The 19,843-nt window shown below is 36.2% G+C and overlaps 1 protein-coding gene across 5 annotated transcripts in view; it reads left to right on the forward strand.

Moving 5' to 3' along the window:
* Positions 1-19,843, forward strand: part of TBC1D4 (TBC1 domain family member 4) — a 217,068-nt gene that overhangs the window by 161,682 nt on the left and 35,543 nt on the right. For all 5 annotated transcript variants that reach the window (XM_027844547.1, XM_027844546.1, XM_027844548.1 and 2 more), the window contains 2 exons: positions 3,105-3,179; positions 4,577-4,803. In XM_027844547.1, the coding sequence (XP_027700348.1) occupies positions 3,105-3,179; positions 4,577-4,803 (302 nt within the window). The remainder of the gene's footprint in view (positions 1-3,104; positions 3,180-4,576; positions 4,804-19,843) is intronic.

Raw genomic sequence — 19,843 nt, forward strand, 5'->3', positions numbered from 1 at the left:
TCTAATGAGACAACATACATAGAAGTAGGTACATACAAGATTTATACAGAATAGATCAAAGGTAATCTCAGAAGGGATGGCACCAGCCACTGGTAGGATCAGAAAAGACCTTTGCAGAAGGTAGAATTTGAGTTGAATCTTGAGGAAAGCCAAGGAAGCTAAGACATGGAGATGGGGAACATTGGCATTCCAGGCATGGGGGACAGCCAGTGCAAAGACATGGAGATGGGAGACAGTGTCTTGTGTGAGAAAAACTGGGAATTCCCTACACTGATAAAATCACAAGTTTAGGACCCTATTCCCCCTTCCCCGTGAAAAATATATATTACAAGTATATATTTGTAAAAGCTTTTCTTATACTTCCTAGAATCATTCTCACTTTTATTTTCTGTATTTCAAATATTTGTAGTTTTTTCATAATAAATTCTTATAGCCACCATTTTTATAGAGACTAGCTAATAGCAACTAGCATTTATATATGTTAAGCTTTGTAAATCTCTATACAAATATTAACCCATTTGGTCCTCAGAACAATCCTGTGAGGTAGGTGGTATTGTTATTCTCATTTTATGAATGAGGAAACTGAGGCAGACAAAAGTTAAATGACTTACCCAGGGTCACATAGCTAACAATTATCTGAGGCCACATTTGAACTCGTCTTCCTGACTCCAGAGCCAGTGCTCTATCCACTGTACCATACTACTGCTTCTAATTCCTGCTTTAATTCCTTGATACACTAAAATTGCAGAACCTTAGAGTTTGAGTGGATCTCACACCTCGTCTCTTCTATCCCTAACTAATTAAGAATGCCCTCTGTAGCATCCAAGAGAAGTGACTGTCCAGCTTCTGCTTGAAGGTGTCGTTAGTGGGGAATTAGCCGCCTCTGGAGGAAACATCCCTCTTTGGAGCAATGCTAACTGTTAGGATGTTTCTCCTTATATCAAGCCTAAGTTTGCCCTTCCGAAGTTTCCTACGAAGAATCGCAGAATCTCGGAGTTGGAAGGGAACCCACTGGCTATCTAGTCCAAACCATAAATGAAAGGCACTCTTACTGTAACATAACTTGTAAGTAGTTGTCCTGCCTCTGCTGAAAGATCTCACCATCTCTGGAGACGCTCCCTGCGTGGTTGGACAGTTCTGACCCTTAGGAAGTTTTCCCTGACATCAAGCCTAAATGGTGAAACTCCTATCCATTTTTCCTGGTTCTGTCCTCAGAGGCTACACTGAACAAATCTAATCTCTCCTCCAGCACAGCCTGTCCAACACTCAAAGACAGCTATCTTGTCCCCAGGATGTCTCTTTTGTCCAGGCTAAGTTTGCCCACTTTAAGAAGCACCTCACTCTATGAAGTATTGAACAGAATGCCCTTAATTAGTGTCAACCTGTTTACTGTAATTATAGCATGCTTTATACTCTGGAGACTGTCCCAGGAGAGTGGAGTTTAATTAGAACTTCAGACCAGTACAGACTAAATGAATGGCACCTTTGTTCATTGTTTTGACGGGAGGCCCATTATGAGCTAATGTGTAAGGGATGAGCTTCTGGGCTCTGAGAAAGTTTCTCACAGCCCACCACAGGCCCATAGGGCAGGCCTCTATCACCAAGAGCTGTGGGTCTTTATGTGAGCCAGGCTCTTTATCTGCTTCCTTTATCCTCTACTTTACCTTCTCAACAAAGTATAATGTCCAAAGATCCCAACGCATAAATGTGGAGTGGAAGTAATATGTAAAAGCCCTTTCCACCTACTACATCTGTGACTTTGGACAGGATTACTCTTTGGGCCTTAGTTTCCTCATCTGTTATGATTAGGGTGTTGAACTAAATGATCCCTAAGACCCTCATAACTCCAAATCCTAAGACTCTAACAGTGCATGGTATAGATTTGGCAAATGAAAAGAAATCGTTCATAAATTCACCCAGGAGCTTAAGAGTACATTCTCTGCCTTCTGCCATGCTATAGCCCACAGAATGGGAAGGACTTGAATTGGTCTAAAATGACTCTTTGGGATGTTCTTGTTTGTCCTTATCTATATTTATTCTGTCTGTGAAAAAACAAAAGCCAAATTTCTTCTATTGCCTTTTTATTTTCATTTTGTATATAGATGTTATAGTATAGTAGAAAGAATATTGGAATATGGGAGATAGGGAACCTGGATTTTAGCTCCAGTTGGGCACATAATTTAAACTCCCTAAGTCCTTGTTTCTTCATCTATAAAATCAGGGATGAGGAAAGGAACAGACACTTATTAAGTGCCTACTATTTGCCAATCACTGTGCTAAGAACTTTACAAGTTTTATCTCATTTGATCCTCACAACAACCCTGTAAGGTGGATACTATTATGATCCCTACTTTACAGTTGAGGCAGACAGAGGTTAACTGACTTGCTTACAGTCAAACAGCTAGAACGTGTCTGAGGCCAACTTTGAACTCAGGACTTCCTGACTCCAGGCCCAGCATTCTATCCACTGTGCCAGTTTCAGTGATGAGAAGTTATTATCATAGATGTTTTTTCCTATTAAATCACATTCATTTATTGATATGATCCTTCTCATTCCCTTACAGACTGAGCCATCTCTTTAAACAAATCTCAAGATAAATGAAAGAACAAAAAGTAGCTTAGCAAAACCAGTCAGTACATAAAACCTTTCTGGTGATACCCACATTATTCCACATCAGTAGCTCCCTACCTTTGGGTCCATGCTTGGTCATTATAATGACATAGTATCTTATTATGTTTTATAGGTCTTTCCATATACGTTGTTGTAGTCATTGTATATATTACTTTCTTTGTTTTGCTTATTTCTCTTGGTATCAGTTCATATAAGTCTTCCTGTGATCTTCTCAATTCTTCATATTCATGGTTTCTTATTCACTCAATAATATTTTATTATATTTATTTACCAACACATTTTGTTTATCTGTTTCTCAATTGATGAATACCTATTTTATTTCTAATTGTTTGCTACTACAAAATGTGTTGTTACGATGTTTGGATATGAGGCTATCAGTTCAGCAGCAGCATAGGATAACATTCCCAAACTAGCTTTTGGGATTCAGGAGATACAGAACCAAGTAAAATATTTAATTCTTGTCTTCCCACAGGGAGCTAACAGAATGAGAGGCCGTCTAGGAAGCATGGACAGCTTTGAAAGGTCCAACAGTGTTGCTTCAGAGAAGGTACCAAATGAAGGCTGAAAAAATGCTACTGTCTTAGGACTTAATAGTTTGTTGCAGGTTTCAGGGACATATAAATTAATACACTGCGACTTGCTTGGCATTATCCACTTACACACAAGATACATACTACTGTTTGAATTTTTAGTATGTATTTTATATTTCTGATATTTATTGAACATTGTTAAAGTTGACTGGTGGTAATATGTTTATATACTCCTTGTCTTGAAGAGTTCAGTTGGACTGCATTGGTGCTTGGGGACAATAAATATCTCCCCTTTTTATAGGCTAGCTGTGTTACAACAAGTTTTTTGCCATGTGGAGTTTTTTTTCTTGGTGATGCAGTTTGATCCTCAATACATACAAATTCATAAAATAATGAGCTGTTGTTACAGTACGGTTTTGTTGTACTTGGGAAGTAATTTCGTTTTTGTTCTCTTTGCTCTCACTTTTTTTCTCTTAATTGCAACTTCATACTCACATTTTTCTTTTAGAAAATATCCTTCTTGTTTTTTCTCCTGGCTTTTGATAATCCTGAAAATTAAAAGCATACTCATGTTAATTTCTTTTAAAATATACATCACAATTTGAAGTCTATTCAAACTAATTTCTTTTTAAAGCTATAAAAAGTAGTTTTATTAAACTTTTTGTTTGTGGAGTTTCCCTAACCAAGAATTTATTCCAAACTTTATTGGTCTTAGCAGACTAAAAAACATGACTTATATAGTGACTGTTCTGTAACATATAAACAATGTACCTGTCTGAATTGGAAGATTTATTAGACTTGTCCATGCAATATGAGAGACATACCGGCATAGCTCACTTTTCATTCATTTCCTGTTTTTCATGTTTTTCAGTTTACCTCAGGCAACACGTAGTTGGACAATAGCTTACCCAGGGGACAAGGATGCATAACAGATTTTATTATTTTATTTTCCTGATGCTGCTGCTGCTAAAGCTGGACAATCAGACTGTGTTATATTGTTTTGACAGTACAGGAAGTATGCAACTGATATGTCAAGGAAATTAGCAGACACATATACACAAACCCCACCCGCTTTTGGTCCTGATCTCTTTTCATCTTTCTGCCGACAGTCAGAAGTACAGTAGCTACAGCATTTTATTGCCACAAAGTGTCAGCGGAAAGAATACCTTGTCTTATCACCACTTTCTCACTTTGGTCTGTATTTATGGATGCTTTTGTCCCAGAGCAAGCTTATCAAAAGAAGTTGGTCATGCTCCTACTGATTAGCAGGCAGCATGGCTTAAGTAAAAAAGGCGATTTGCTCATGGCCCAGGAGGAAGAAGAGCCATCCTGCCCCTTTTGAGCTCTATCTGGTCAGGCCTGCCATGCTTTCCGTGAGAAAGCAAGGCCTCACTGCCCTTTGATTTCTTCTCAGGACTGTTCACCGGGTGACTCTCCACCAGGCACCCCGCCAGCCTCCCCACTGTACTCAACCTGGCAGACGTTCCCTGAAGAGGACTCAGACTCCCCTCAGTTTCGAAGGCGGGCACACACATTCAGCCATCCCCCCTCAAGTACAAAGAGAAAGATCGCCTTACAGGATGGGCGATCTCATGGCGTTCGGTCTCCTCTCCTGAGACAGAATTCCATTGAGCAGTGCAGGTGAGTCTGAACTTTCCTTCCTCTTGGACTTGGCAGTGCTGGTTTTGATGAGAGTTTTGCTGGGAGGAAAATACCATTACACACAAAAGCATACAATGTTAGACCCTGTCTTCTGTAGAGGGAGGAGAAAGGAGCTCTATAGATTTATCAGTGTGCTGAAAAATAGTATTACAATGTTGGTTAGTCCAAGTTGTGCATTATGCATATTGCTTGGAAGAAACCACGAAACCCCAGCTGACAGAAAACCTGCAAGCAGAGGTTTAAGATACATCAGCAACCTATTTATGTTCAATAAAGGGAAAGGGTTGAAGGGGATTGTCATGAAGTTATTGTGACTGAAATTTGCTGACTACACCAGTTAGTCAGTGGCTTCTAGATGATGGCTACAAAGAAATGAAGTCAGCAAGTTTTAAAATAACTAATCACTAGAACTTCCTGTTCACACAAAATCAAATGACTAAATAAGGCATATACTAAATTAATTTTAAACTTGGGATAATAATTGTGTTAAATGTAAAGTAACATGTAAGAGATTATTCTTTTGAGTTTGCCTCTAGAATGAAATAAGTAGCCTTAATAATGAAGACAATGCATACCATAGTTGACATAGAAGTATAGCAACCTGAAAAAAACAGTCTCAAGAATTTATGTAACATGGTATTTCAGAATTAATTTTATTATGTCATCTTTGTCTTGATATGGTAAGTGTTAAAATTATGTTCTGGGACTGTAGAATAATGTGCATGCTTAAATATTTTCTTCTCTTCTCACTATGTAACTGAAATAAAAATTGGTTTCCCAGAACTCAGATTCTTTCTCTTCATAATATATCAGAAGTTAATTAGAAAATATATGGTAGGCACCATAGAGAGAATGATGTTAAATCTGATGTTGATTATTGTCAACTTTACTAGTGTTAAAAATTTCTAGAAATTATTAGGACTAAAGATGGCAAAAAATGTTTTAAAGGAATATTATAGGAAAGTAAATAAATTGAGGAAAATCCTCTTTCTTTTCTTCCCAGGTAAAGATATCTCTTTGCCTCATATTTTGTACTATCTTCATAAAAATGAAATAAATTATTTTAATATTAATATAAAAGATATTATGAAGAAAAGTAAAACAAAAATTGCATTTATATTTACCTAAGACAGTCAATCTTTTCTTTCCCGGGATGAAGTCTGTTAAGCCCAGTTCATGAGTTTAAAATGAACACTCCTACTGAGTGTTTTTTTTTTCAGTCCCCAACAAGCAAACAAAATACCCTTCAGAATGTGTCAATTAAAATAATTATCAACCTATCTTTTTAAAACTAAGAAAAGGAGGGATCACTTTGAGGTTAAGCTAGTGCAAGAAGATGCTGTTTGTGGTAATGCAGTACAGGCTAACAGATTTATTTTTTTCAAATGCTCTGTGGACTATATGTATAAAGACCTTGGATGAATAAAGCAAAAATCAGTGAAAACTGGTGTTATATTAAACTGAAATTTAGATACTGATTTCCAAAAGCAAAACATATTGTTCCTTTATTTTTAGAAAAGCTTACTATTTTATTTAAAATAATCAGGCCTTTGAAGTCCTGATAACCTGTTTTTATTTTTTTGTGGAATTTGTTTCCTGTGGTTATTTCCTATGAAGTTTCTCTTACATGTGAAAACAAACAACATTCTGTCCTAAAACTGTTATAATACTTTAAAGACAAATGCATGATGTAAGGGATACTGCATAAATTAGAAAGCAAAACATTGGATTGTGAAAGAAAGGTATTGAGCACAGAGAGTGATGTGTTAGCTTTCTCAGGTCTAGTTCCACACTTTCATTTTTTTTCTTACATAATTAATTGATATCAAGAGTCTATTTAAAAGATTTTTTTTTCTTAGTGAATAAAAATCTTAACTGTTGTACCATAAATTAAAACAAATTTGCTGTATTTTCTGTGCTTAGCGTTCTTCCATCAGGTCAACGCATTCACAAGGAGAGTAAATCTTCTTCTTCCAGTCTTCCAAGTCTTCATACTTCCATCTCTGCCCCTTCCTTCTCTGCCCCCTCTTTCCTGAAAAGCTTTTACCAGAGTTCAGGTAGACTGTCCCCACAGTATGAAAATGAAATAAGGTGAGAGCAGTAGCCTCTGTTGGCAAAGAAAAAATTTTCTAGAGTGTTTCTGGTATACTGATATGCTAATAAAAATTAATAAATTTTGGAGTGACATCTATGTATCCTTCTTTGTGCTAATTTCTAATTTGTTTTTCTAAATATTTGATTTGTTTCTGGTTGAGTATCCTAATGAGAAAGAGTTTTGAAAGTAGAAAATTAACCAAAGTGAAGAACCATTATTTGAAATCGGTAGTTTTCACACTTTTTTCTAGCGTGGACCCTATCTTAATTTATCCCCCAGACCTCAGAATCCTAAACTTAGGTGTGGTGATAGAATGAGACCTGGAACTGACAATATTAAATAACTTCTTTCCATGAATTCCTAGATCTGCCTCTTGAAATGCTTGAAATGTTCTTTGGAACAAAGTTTGAAAGCTACTGATAAATGACTCTGCCTAAGGAAGGGGATTGATGCATGTTAGTAATTTTTTTGAATGGTTCAAGAAATTAACTATTAATCTGATTAATTTTCTTTGACCATGGATCTAATTTTCTGTGTTTAAATGAATACAGGATTTCAGAACCCACAATTCTAAATTACAGTTGGGGGGATGGATAGGGGTGAAGAGGTAAGGGAGATGTTTAATGATGATTTTTCATTCTAAAAAAGGATATTTTAAAAATTGTTTACTCATTGTGATGTCACAATTTATGGTACACGAGACGAGTAAGCAATGAGATTGTGTTTAAAAACAACATATGTAACATTTTACACTCAGTAAGCATTTATAAATCTACTAGGTTTCAGGCACTGTGCTAAGTGGTAGGGATACAAAACTAAGGTAAAAGACTTTTCAAAGAACTTACAGTTTAATGGGGGAATCAGCATGCAAATTTTTATGCACATACAAGATAATGTACAATGTAAATGAAAGGTGGTTCCAGAGTATGGACACTAGCAGTGGGGGAGACCGTGAAAGACCCTGTGAAGAAGCTGGGGTTTTAGCTGGTGTTTGAAGGAAGCCAGGAGACAGAGATGAGAAGAGAGAGTATTCCAGGCATGAGGGACAGCCATTGAAAATCACCAGAGTCACAAGATAGAGTTTCTTGTTTTAGGAATAGTAAGGAGGCCAGTGTCCCTGTGTTGAGGAATACATGGTGGGGCAGTAAGATGTAAGAACATTGGAAAGGTAGGAGGGGGCTAGGTTATGAAGGGCCTTGAACTCAAACAGAGTTGATATTTCATCTTCGAGGTGATAGAAAGTCACTCCAGTAGGGAAGTGACATAGTCAGAACCTAGGAAAATCACTTTAACATCCAAGTGAAAAATGGACTGAATGGATGGAGAGAGACTTGAGACAGGGAGACTGACCAGCAGGGTATTGCTATAGTCCAGGTGTGAGGTGATGAGGACCTGCAGCACAGTGGTAGCAGTGTCAGAGGAGAGGAGAGAAGGATGTGTATTTGAGACATGTTACAAGGTAACAGATAAAATCAACAGGCCTTGGCAACAGATTAAATATGGGAGGTGAGAGAGAGGGTGAGAAGTTGAGGATGATAGTAGGTTTTGAGCTTGGGTGAGTGGGAGAATGGTTGTTTCCTGGATAGTAATAAGGAAATTTTGACAAGAGGAGTATTTGAGGTGTGAAGAGAGTAAGTTCATTTTTTTTTTTTTTTGACGTTGAGTTTAAGATTTGTGTGAGACATCTAGTTTAAGATATCCAGTAGGCAGTTGGAGATGTGAGACTGGAGGTCAACAGAGGTTAGGGCAGGATAAATAGATTTGAGAATGATCAGCATAGAGATGATAATTAAAACTATGGGAGCATATAGGATCACCAAGTGAAATAGTTTAGAGAGAGAGAAGAGAGCCCAGGCCATTCTAGAAACATGCATTGATGACCATGATCTACTCTTTTTCAATTTATGCTTACGCATTAAATTATAGTGGTCTCTGAGAGATTCTGCTTCATAGTGAGCAGGGGTATTTTAATGTAGAAGTTGACCACGTTGAAAAATGCAGTGCCATATTCTCTTCATCTGGTGTGTGGAGAATAGGTGGTGACTCTATTTTGACCTGGTTGTGAGGTGCTGTACTGATTGTCCATTCTTGCATAGGACTGATAGTTTTGAGCATGGCAACTATTTTGCATATATATTTATATGTATGTGTATATGCATATATGCATATATATATATATACATATGACTCATCTGGAGAGAGGGAGTAATAACTAACTTACATGACAATTAAAGTAAGCTCACGTGGCATTTTTGTCACATGTGCTTCATGTGGCAGCTACGTGTTACCAAAAAATAAAGTATTTCATAAGCTCTGACATCTAGCTCCATTTTTAGAAATCTGTACACCAAATGTCTGCTCTCCAAGTGTATTTGCCTCTGCACTGGATGGAGAGATAATAGTTTTTAATCTACGTAGTTTTGAATCTGGACTTGCTATAAACTAAGAACAGAATTTGATTTCTAATGAGGGAGATTGGGGAAGAAGTGGCATTACAAATTTTCTCAAAAATAATTTAATTGGAGATTATATACACTCAATGTGTAAAAATATATTTAACCAGACTGATCCTTATGAAATATTCAGTGAGTTTAGAGTAATCTATTTTGTGTTCATGGGTATTAAATGTAGGCTTGGTTTGCACAGCACCCTCTTCTCTCATCTACCCCCACTTCCAGCCATTGATTGCAAGACTGGGATGAAGTCCATGAGACATTTAAGGACAGTATTGGATAAATCAGTTTTTGTTTTTTGGTGGGAGGAAAAGTAAGAGAAATGGCAGGGAGAATCCCATTTTACAAAAATGTTATTCTTCCAAATGAGAAAGTCTGTTAATAATATTGTAGGTTAAATTTAGATAGGGGAATGGAGAGAATAAAAACAATTATTTTACCTTTTAAAAATTATTACTCTATGCCATTTTTAATGTGGGTGTATTTATTTTTCTTTAGAATTGATTCTAATATTTACATTTGCATCTTTTCTATGGAATATTGAAATATTGAATCCAGAGTTATGCACTAAATTTCACTGGAAATTATAGTTCTGTCTGTCAACTTACTTCAAAAGCCTGGTTTACAGTGGAGTACTCTGGTAGTTTTGGAATCATTTTTGTGAAGTTAATTACTTTATTTTGTTGCAGCTGTGGTGTGACTTAGCACCCCAGATCAAAGAGCTCTAAACCTTTCTGATCAAACAATATGGAGACTTTCTGTCCCATAGATCATGTATACTGGGTGTCTTAAAATTCCTAGTGCAGTTTTAAGCTTCATTAAGTTAACTGCTTTAAGGCTTTGGGGGCATCCTCTGTTTGAAATGACCAGCAAAAATCTGGAATTGGATGATTTCTCAAATTTGTATCCCACACAACAGTTTGCTTCATCCTAATTTTTCATCTTACCTTTCCTATGATATGTGAGAGTAAGGATAAACTGAAATTTTAATAAATGATTTTGATTTTAGTTGGATGTCTCTTAGGAAATATACTTCATGGGTTTCTGAATATCTGTGACCAAGCAAGATGCCCAAATGGAAAGCAACAGGATGATAATGCACAATGCCTTCACAAAGTAGATGAATTTATAAAGATTTGTTGCTCACAATAAGTATACCTCTCCAGAACCATCATCCTGAACCTTGGGTATTTAAGTTATTTTCATTTCCTGATTTAGTGTTATCTATATCATGCATATCTCATTAGAAGTAAAAAGTAAAGGAGAATAAATATTCTATTTTATCTCATTTCCAAAGTGAAAATGGTGGTATAATGACCAGTTTATCAAATATATTTTATGTCAACCTGTTGTGATGATTCTTAAAATTTTATCTAAAAGCTTCTAGAATAATTTCTTTTAAAGTTATTACTACCAAAATTCATAAATCCAAAGTAAATAAGAGTTATTCCTCTTCATTTTCATCATCTTCGTATTCATCTTTACCACTCTGTGCTGGGAAAATGAGATATATCATAGGCAAGATGTCCTGAAATATCATAGTTTTCCCATACTTACTGACAAAAATAGTGTAAGCTTTAATTAGGTGTTGTAATTGTTTGAATTATGTTGGCAATCATCATAGGGTCTTAAAACAAGCCTTTTCAGTGATTTATCATGACTTTAGACATACATCTTTATTGTTATGCTAATACCCTTCCTTGTTTCCCTATTGCGCTAGAATGAAGGACTCTGCTTCAGAATCAAGGTTATTGGAAGTTTAAGTACGCTAATGTGTTATGAAGAAAGAAGGCTCATTAATTTTATTTAGTTCCTATTGTCATTAATCCCCCTTTCCCTACATACCTTTTTAAAAAAATTTAATATTCTCATATTTATTATTTTAAAAACATTTATTGGGTATCTTTTGGATGCATGACATTGATTTGGGTGTTCTGGGAATTATATAATTAAGGGAATGTGTTCCCTGTTCTTAAGAAGTTTACTTTATGAGTCTTTTCTTAGTAATTCTAATGAGAACTCTGTTTCTACTCTTCTCCATGTTGACATTTCTGGAGAACTACAATGGCCTCCATCCCAAGCCTGGTAACATTGATAATAAAACCCTTCTTCTGTGGAGCTTAATGCACAGCTGGAAATAATGAGTATTGTAGATAGGTTACCTGTAAAGAAACATACTTATATAACATGATATTTGTTTTTCATGTATTTTATAATGGTTATAAGATGAGATTAATAAAGTATTTCTGACCATTTCAGTACTCATCAGTGGATCAAGCTAGACCCATTAAGGACTTTCAGGTCCCTGTAAGCTAGCTTTATAGAAAAGTAAGGCTAGGACTTGGATCTTGGTTTCTTATTCACCAGGTCTGTTTAACTTCTTATTTAAGAGTTTGACTACATCTTTGATAACTCAAAAAATCTTCATTTCCTCTTTACCCTTACATGTGCTTTGTGGATAAATGTCCATAATCCATGATAGGTTAACTGTAGCTGTACCACCTCAGAATTATTTCCTAGATTTCATGTAGATATTCTAACAATATGATTTTTGAAAATATAGTTAAATTAATTTTGAACTTTATTGTTCTACTTCTTGACCTTTGGTTGTAAGAAAGTTTTGTATAAGCAGCTTTGCTGTGCTATTATCTGTTTTACTTACTCAAACTGAGAAATCTGTATTTAGTTTGGGGTTTAGAAAAGGAAGTTTACTACTTTGGTTATTTGTATTACTCATATTTTTCATTGTTCCATTGACTTAATATAACCTCTGTGCTTTGCATCAGTTTGTCCATACACAGGGCCTAATCTGCATTTATTTAGTCAGTAAAGGTTTTCTTTAGAATAGCAAAACTGCATGACGATAAAAGCCCGTGTAGATGATGTACAGTTTAATGAATTGCTTCTTCATGTTTTAGAGAATGTATCTTTTTTTTAACACATTGATACAACCTATCTTGAAATATTTTGAAAGAGAAATACTTTTTCCTTCTTTTATAAACAGTTGCTTTCTTGTTCATCAAACTTGGTGACATCCATGTTTTACAGATTTAATTTTGTCCTTTTGTGCTCTTTAAGTTAAGTTATAATTGTAACTAAAACATGTAGCTTTCATTTAATCTTTCTTACCTACCAAGATTGTCACAGTAAATGTTCCATTCTGATAGGGTACATTCTTTAATATCCATAGTAATTCTTTTTAGAAAATGGCATATTAAGGGGGCAGCTAGGTGGCGCAGTGGATAGAGCACCGGCCCTGGATTCAGGAGGACCTGAGTTCAAATCTGGACTCAGACACATAACACTCCCTAGCGAGTCACTTAACCCCGTTGCCTAGCCAAAAAATAAAAAGAAAGAAAATGGCATATTAAGTTATTTTCAGGGAACAACACAAAAATATGCCAAGCCAGTTTTGGCAGTTTGTAGTATCAGAGCTTCTACCTTGTCTATGTTGATTTGTGGTACTCTGCAGATTGCCTACTCTGTCATTGGTCCTCAGATTTAAAAAGAGTTGGTGTGATGTGTAGTAGTGCTAGCAATTTATAGAATTGGAGACATTATGACCATTGATTCCCAGTGGGTGGTTACTAAAACATCTTGAATCTGACAGGTTCATTATTATATTGTGTTTGGGATAGATCATGTTAATTTGGTAGCTTAAGTGGGGAAATTCTGTGCTTTTTTACTAAATTGTGTGTTCAAGGTTATCTTGGAACTTAATTAGTTCATATCCTACTCATAGCATGAAACACCTCCTTTTGATTAATTGGTTGTAGAGAGAAGGATTTCCCCTACCTTGTTTATTGGGAGAAGGAATCTGGGACTCTTTTTGTCCTTTCTAGATGACTGTGAAAAAGAATCGTACTTGTTTGTAGATAACTATTATATCATTATAATAGGTCTTAAGAACGATCCCTCATGCTTTATTTATTCTGTTGATTGATTTTTCCCTTTCTGGTAGATAAACTGTTAGCATAGAATATTTTTCACAGATATTTTCACTGGGGGAAATGTTATCCATTTTTGGAAACTAAAATAGAAGAGAGGGAGGAAAGTTGATAGAGGAGGATGTGTGTGTGTGTGTGTGTGTGTGAGTGAGAACAGTGAATATTAATTGTTTTGGCTATTCAGCACTTTATATGGAACTTCTGACGTGTTAACACATTAGTACTCTTATAAAAATCGATTGCTTACCTTGTAAAGTGCTATTGCTCCGGAAGGAAAGGAAACAAGGTTATTTGCATGAATATAGAAGCATTAAAATGGTCTTTCAGCATTAAAAAAGGAATGGCAGGAAATAAAATAACCTAAAGAATTTATAATTATTTTTCCTACTAGACCTGTAGAAGGGCTATAGAGAAAAGACATTTTTATTTGTAAATCTGGTCGTTTTCTTGTTGTTTTTATAAGCTATTTTGTATACCTAATTTCTAACTTGGTTTGATTGAATTAAAGGAGAGGTGAAAACCAATGTCAGAGTTCGGAAAACACCCCACTACATTTCAACCTTATTCCCAACTTTACTCCTCCATGTCTTGCCATTAATAGTTTTTATGATAACCTATTCCTGGATGAGTTGGAATGAAGGAATTTGAGTATAAACACAGTTGGATCAAGAGTAATTCAAATGGTTTTGATTCTTGGAATTGCTGTCTTGTGCTCCTGGTTTTAGAAGCAAGGATGTCAGATAGCTGAAGGACTGAATATACAATATCAAAATGAAAGCAAATTGCTACAGTAAGTTATATATATTTACTAAATAATAAAATGGTAAAGAAACCTGGTTTCTGGAACAGAATACATGTTATCAGTCTTAATCTGTAACAACAGTTTTTAAAATTTCCATTGAAAAATAACAGTTTTTCAAGGTATAATTTTTAAATATATAAAATTATTGAACCCCTATGCATATCCATCCTTTATTTAGAGTGTTTTAAGCCATTTTATGTGTTAGCTTCTGAGTATAGGTTTAACTAGTTAACTGATAAACATCAAGACTTTTGTTTTATGTGCTCATCAGTGTAGAAGATGTATTGAAAGTAAAAGAAAACATTTAGTTCAGTGACTTCTGAATGAAATGCTGGGTTATAAAAAATGTGTTTCATTTATCTATTTTATGGTATTTTTTCTGAAGGTTTTGTTTTTATAAGTGTGATTAAAAGACATTGAGGCACTCCAGTTTAACCTGTCATCTTATTAGTGTTTCAAAAGCTGAGGAGACCATTGGTGATGACTTGGAAAGAGCTTTGAAATATTATTAGAATATCAAGATTTTATTGAATGTTTCAATTAATTTATCTTGATTTTTATTTTAGTTAAGGCTATATAGAAGTGATTCAATTGCTGTTGAGATGTCTAGTCTTTCAATTCAACTATCTTAGCTTATTGGTCCTTAAAATTTATAGTAAATGAGTACATTTCTTCTATATTTACTTTTTATAATATAATAAAAATTCTTGCTTAATTGTCAAATTGTTACACATTTGAAGTTTTTTCTTCTGGTTTTTAAGCACTTACAAGATATCTTTTTAAAAAAACATTTTAATTTAAGAAAGAAACCCTCCAAAAGTCTTACAGTTTACCCTAGGTACAGTATTGTGTTATCATACTAATGCCTCATTCCAGATCTTCCAGTCTTATTGTGTTAGAATCTTGAAGATTCATGCCCAAAGAGAGGTAGCATATGCTGAATATGTTTTTAGCTTTATAATACATTCTCCCTTATGCACTGTAAGGCCTCTCTAAACTGAAATACTCTGTCTTCCAAACAGACCTTGTACTTTTTTCCTACATGCCTTTGCTTATACTGTTATTTTGCCTGGAACATTCTGTCTCCCCTTTTTACCTGTTAAATTTCTACCCATGTTTTAAGGCCTAATTCAGATGCCATCTCCTCCATGAAGCCTTCTCTAATCCTTTCTGTTGGTAATTACCTTCAAATGCGTTTATCCTCTATTATTATCTATTTTACTTAGGTTTATGTGTCTTATTATAGTCAGTAAGATTCATGAAGATAGGAACCATGTGTTACTAAACTTCCTATTATTCAATGCTTTGCATATAGTAAAGCTTAATTAATGATTGTTATATTGAACAATAAACAAAAAACTCTCATAACTTTCAGTGGGTAAATGATTCTTAGACGTATTATCTTGATACATTCCTGTTTTTGCATCAGTTGAGAAGGCAAACAGGTCCTTTTTTGTCTGTTTTACCTGTTGATTTCAGGAAATATTTTTTATGATACTTTAGTTAAATGTGTAGAGAATATAGTATAGTACTATCAGACTAGGGTGTTTGGATCCTAAATTATACCACAGACAGCCTAGTAAAGGGTAACTTCAGCAGTCCCTAAAAGGACAGTATAGGTAATAGTGCTCTCAAAAGAGGAAGTAAAGAGTAACATACATCAGTTTTTTAAGAATATATGATTACATCAGTGTGAGTCTTCTGTCCAGTGACGCATATCATAACCCCTGGGTGTTTTGTGAATTCCTGCGGCAAAAAAAAAACAAAACAAAAATTTAAAAAAACCCCTGCATTCTCCAATGAGTAGTTAGGCGGTCCTCTTACAATAGCTTTAAGGTTAGTCATTACCAACCTAAAGCTTTTCAGCTTCTTACAAGTGGTTAGAATTTGGGATCTACTGGCATCTTTTTAACGACCCTGCTTCACCTACGTAGCATGATCCGGCATTGAAATAGAACTTTGATAGAGGAAAAAGCAACATTTATTCAGTTTATTTTAGCAGGTCATTTCAACAAACATTTATAAGCAACTACTGTATGCTAGACACTTTAGTAGGCAATAGGCATCAAAGAAAAAAAGATGGTGGCACCAATGTTACATATACTCAAAAAAAGACTGGTAGTTCCCACCCTGTAGAGCTTCTTACTCTCTTGGGAGATACAAGTAAACATATGAGTAAATACAAGATCATTTTAAGAGGGAGATCACTAACAACATGGAGAATCAACAGATGCTTCCCTTATGAGGTAGCCCCTGAAGTAAGCCTTGGAATAAGGTTAGGGCTCTAAGAGATGAGTGTGAGGGGGTATATTCTGTTGATGGGAGATTAGTCAGTCAGCAAATACTGTGTTATGGGGCAATGCTTGGTGCTAGAGAAAGTCATAACTGAAATAGTTCCAGCTCTTAAGGAGATTACATTCTGAGTAAAGCATGGAGGCGCAAGAGATGAAATATCGGATTGATAGGCTAGTTTGGCTGGAACTTAAGAGTATGCCAAGGTGGGGAATATGCAGTAAGTCTAGAACAATAAACTGGAGCCAGACTATGAAGGGCTTTCATGCTGGCAATTAGTCAGTCAGCAAACTTTTATTAAGTGTTTACTCTGCCAGGTACTGTTCTAGTTATTACAGATACAAATAAAGACAAAAGCAGGCCTTAATGTCAGGGAACTTATATTCATATACGTGTGTGTGAGTGTGTGTGTGTGTGTGTGTGTGTGAGCAGAAAACAACTAGTACCTTCAAGAGGTGTATAGCAGAGATGGAAAGTCATTTCAGAATAGAAGACGCTGTTGGCTGAAGGGACCTGGGAAGACCTCCTGCAGAAAGTAGGATCTGAGCTGAGGCTTGAAGGAAGCCAGGCAAAATAAAGATGAGGAAGGAGAAGAGCCAGTGAGAAGGCATGGAGAAGGGAGATGGAGGGCCTCTGTGGGGAATAGTCATAGTCCAGTGTAGCAGCAGGATTGTTGAGTATGTGGAGAGGAGTAGAGCAGAAGAAGAAAGGTATGAAGGAGCTCGGTTATGAAGAACTTTAAATACCCAAACTTTATATTTGATACCAGAGGTAGTAAGGAGCCACTAGAGGGGTGTCATGGTCAGATTTACAGTTACATTCCTTTGGCAGCTGTTTGGAGGATAGATTGTATTGTAGTGAGACAAGACAGGGAGACCGTTCAGAAGGCTATTGTAAGAATCCAGATGAGGAGTGATGAAAGCCTCAACTAGAGTGGTGACTGTGTGAATGAAGAGAAATGAATTTATATAAGAAATTTATCAAGGTAGAAACGCCTCATCTGGCATCTAATCTGAAATGGATATATGGGGTGAGTGAGAGGGAGTAGCTGATGGCAATGAGGCTTTGAACCAAGGTGGCATGTCCAAAAGAGGAGTCATTATTTTCCCCCTAAACCCATCCCTCTTCTAAACTTCCTGATTACTTTTCAAGAACACCACCAACTACCCCCTCATTCCCACTGCCATCACTTAGTTTCACAACTTTCATGTAGACTCCTCACATATCCATTCTGTTCCCAAATTAGCTATTTCTACTTTGACAAGATCTTTCCCATAAGACCATTTCTCTCTCTTCACACAACCACCACCCTAGTTCAGGCCCTCAGCACATCTTGCTTAAACTACTGTTGAAGCCTCCTAATGCATCTCTCTCTCATCCAATCCTTCCTCTTTATGTTGCTAGTGATTTTCTTTAGGTATAGATCTGACCATGAAAAATCGAGCGGCCCCCTTACTTCTGGGCTCATATATAAACTCTTCTGTTCTGTATTTAGAGCTCCTCATAACCAATCCTTTCTTGTCTTTCTAGTCTCTGTGCTCCTTTTTCCTCTCTCTACTCCCACTGTATGGTTCAGTCACACTGGCCTACTTCCTCACACAGAACTCTCCATCTCCTATTTTCATGCCTTTTCACTGACTGTCCTCTATCTCTTCCCTCCTTTTTGTGCTTTTTTAGAATCTATGGCTTCCTTCATGACTCAGTTAAAGTTCTGCCATTTGCAGGAGACAGTTTTCTGTACCCCTAGCTGCTAATGTTTTCCTCTCTAAGGTTACCTTCTATCTACTTCATGTGCATATTGTATGTACCCATTTACATGGTGCTGTTTTTTCCATTAGAATGTAAGCTACTTGAAGACAGGACCTGTTTTTTTTTTTCTTTTTGTGCCCCCAGCATGGTGCCTGGCACTTTGTCAGTGCTTGATAAATATCTATTGATTGATTAAGAAGACCAGCTTGAATGGATCATGTAGTGTGTGAAGGGGAGTCATGATTAATAAGACCAGAAAAGTAGGTTGAAGCTAGGTTTTGGTAAACAGAGGAGTTTCTCTTTGCTCTTAGAGATAATAGGAAACCCCTGAAGTTTGAGCAAGAGGATGACATGATCAAAAATAGATTGATGGGAAAGATTTGAGGCAGGAAAACAATTAGGAGGTTATTGCCACTTCCCAGTCAGGGTTGTGGTTTTGTAACTTGAGAAAAGGTAATGTATTCCGTAGATGTTGTGGCTACTAATAGAATATGTGAGGTGAATGAGAACAAGGAGCTGGGAATGATGCTGAGGTTGTGAACTTTGATAACTGGAAGAGGTTTGTGTTGCTTTTGGCAGCATTGGGGAGGTTTGGAAAAGGGATGGGTTTTGGGGAAAGATGATTAGTTAATTTTGTTTTGTACATGTTGAGTTAAAGATGCCTACAAGACATCTAATTTGAAATGTCCAATGACTAGTTCTTGATTAGAGCTTACTAGAGGGAAAAGGCATATATCTATATCTGTATCTGTATCTATGTCTATATCTGTATCTATATCTATATCTATATCTATATCTGTATCTATATCTATATCTATGTTTGGGAGTCTTCTGCTTAGAGATTACAGTGAAACCTATGTAAGCTGATGAAATCACCAGGAGAGGTTGTAGAGAAAAAAAGACAAGAAGGTGCAGGACAGAGCCTTGGGGTACACCTACAGTTGCAGGGCATGATAGGGATGATGGTCTAGCAAAGGAGACTGAGGAGTGATCAGACAAAGGGAAGGAGAAACGAGAGATATCAGTGCCATGACAACCCAGAGAGGGGCTAATAATCTGGAAGAGAAGATAGACAGTAACATCAAATGCTTTCATCCAGAGGTGAAAGACTGAGAAAAAGCTAGTGGATTTGACAAAAGACCATTGGTAATATTGGAGCGAGCAGTTTGAGTTGAACGATTAGGTCAGCCATCAGATTTCACAGAGTTGAGAAGTGAATGAGAATTGAGGAGGTGGAGTCAATGAATGTGGATAAATTTTCTAGGAAGTTGGCCGATTAAGGGAGGAGAAATAAAGGATAATAGTGTGCAGGGTTGGTAGGGTTTAGCAAGGGATTTTAAGGATTGAGAAAACATGAGCCTGTTTTTTTAGGAAGCAGGAAAAGATGTAGAGATTGAAGATTAGAGAGGGAAAGTAGAATGATTATGGAGGCATTCTCCTATAGCAGTAGTCTAGGCAATAGGTGATGTGAACCTGAGCCCAGTTGGTGACTGATTGAGTGGAGGGAAGGTGTGCAAGAGATGTTGTGGAGGTAGAAATTAACATTATTAAGTTTTGGAAAAATGATATTCTTTTCATAGGTATATTTATCCATGATATTCCTCTTATCCAGATGTTCTTGTTATCCAGAGATCTGTCTACCTGATTTTTGAAGTACTATTTCACATCTTGCTGTTTGTGT

This window comes from Vombatus ursinus, unplaced genomic scaffold (assembly GCF_900497805.2).
Source record: "Vombatus ursinus unplaced genomic scaffold, bare-nosed wombat genome assembly UNPS02014942.1, whole genome shotgun sequence".
NCBI classification, from domain to species: domain Eukaryota; kingdom Metazoa; phylum Chordata; class Mammalia; order Diprotodontia; family Vombatidae; genus Vombatus; species Vombatus ursinus.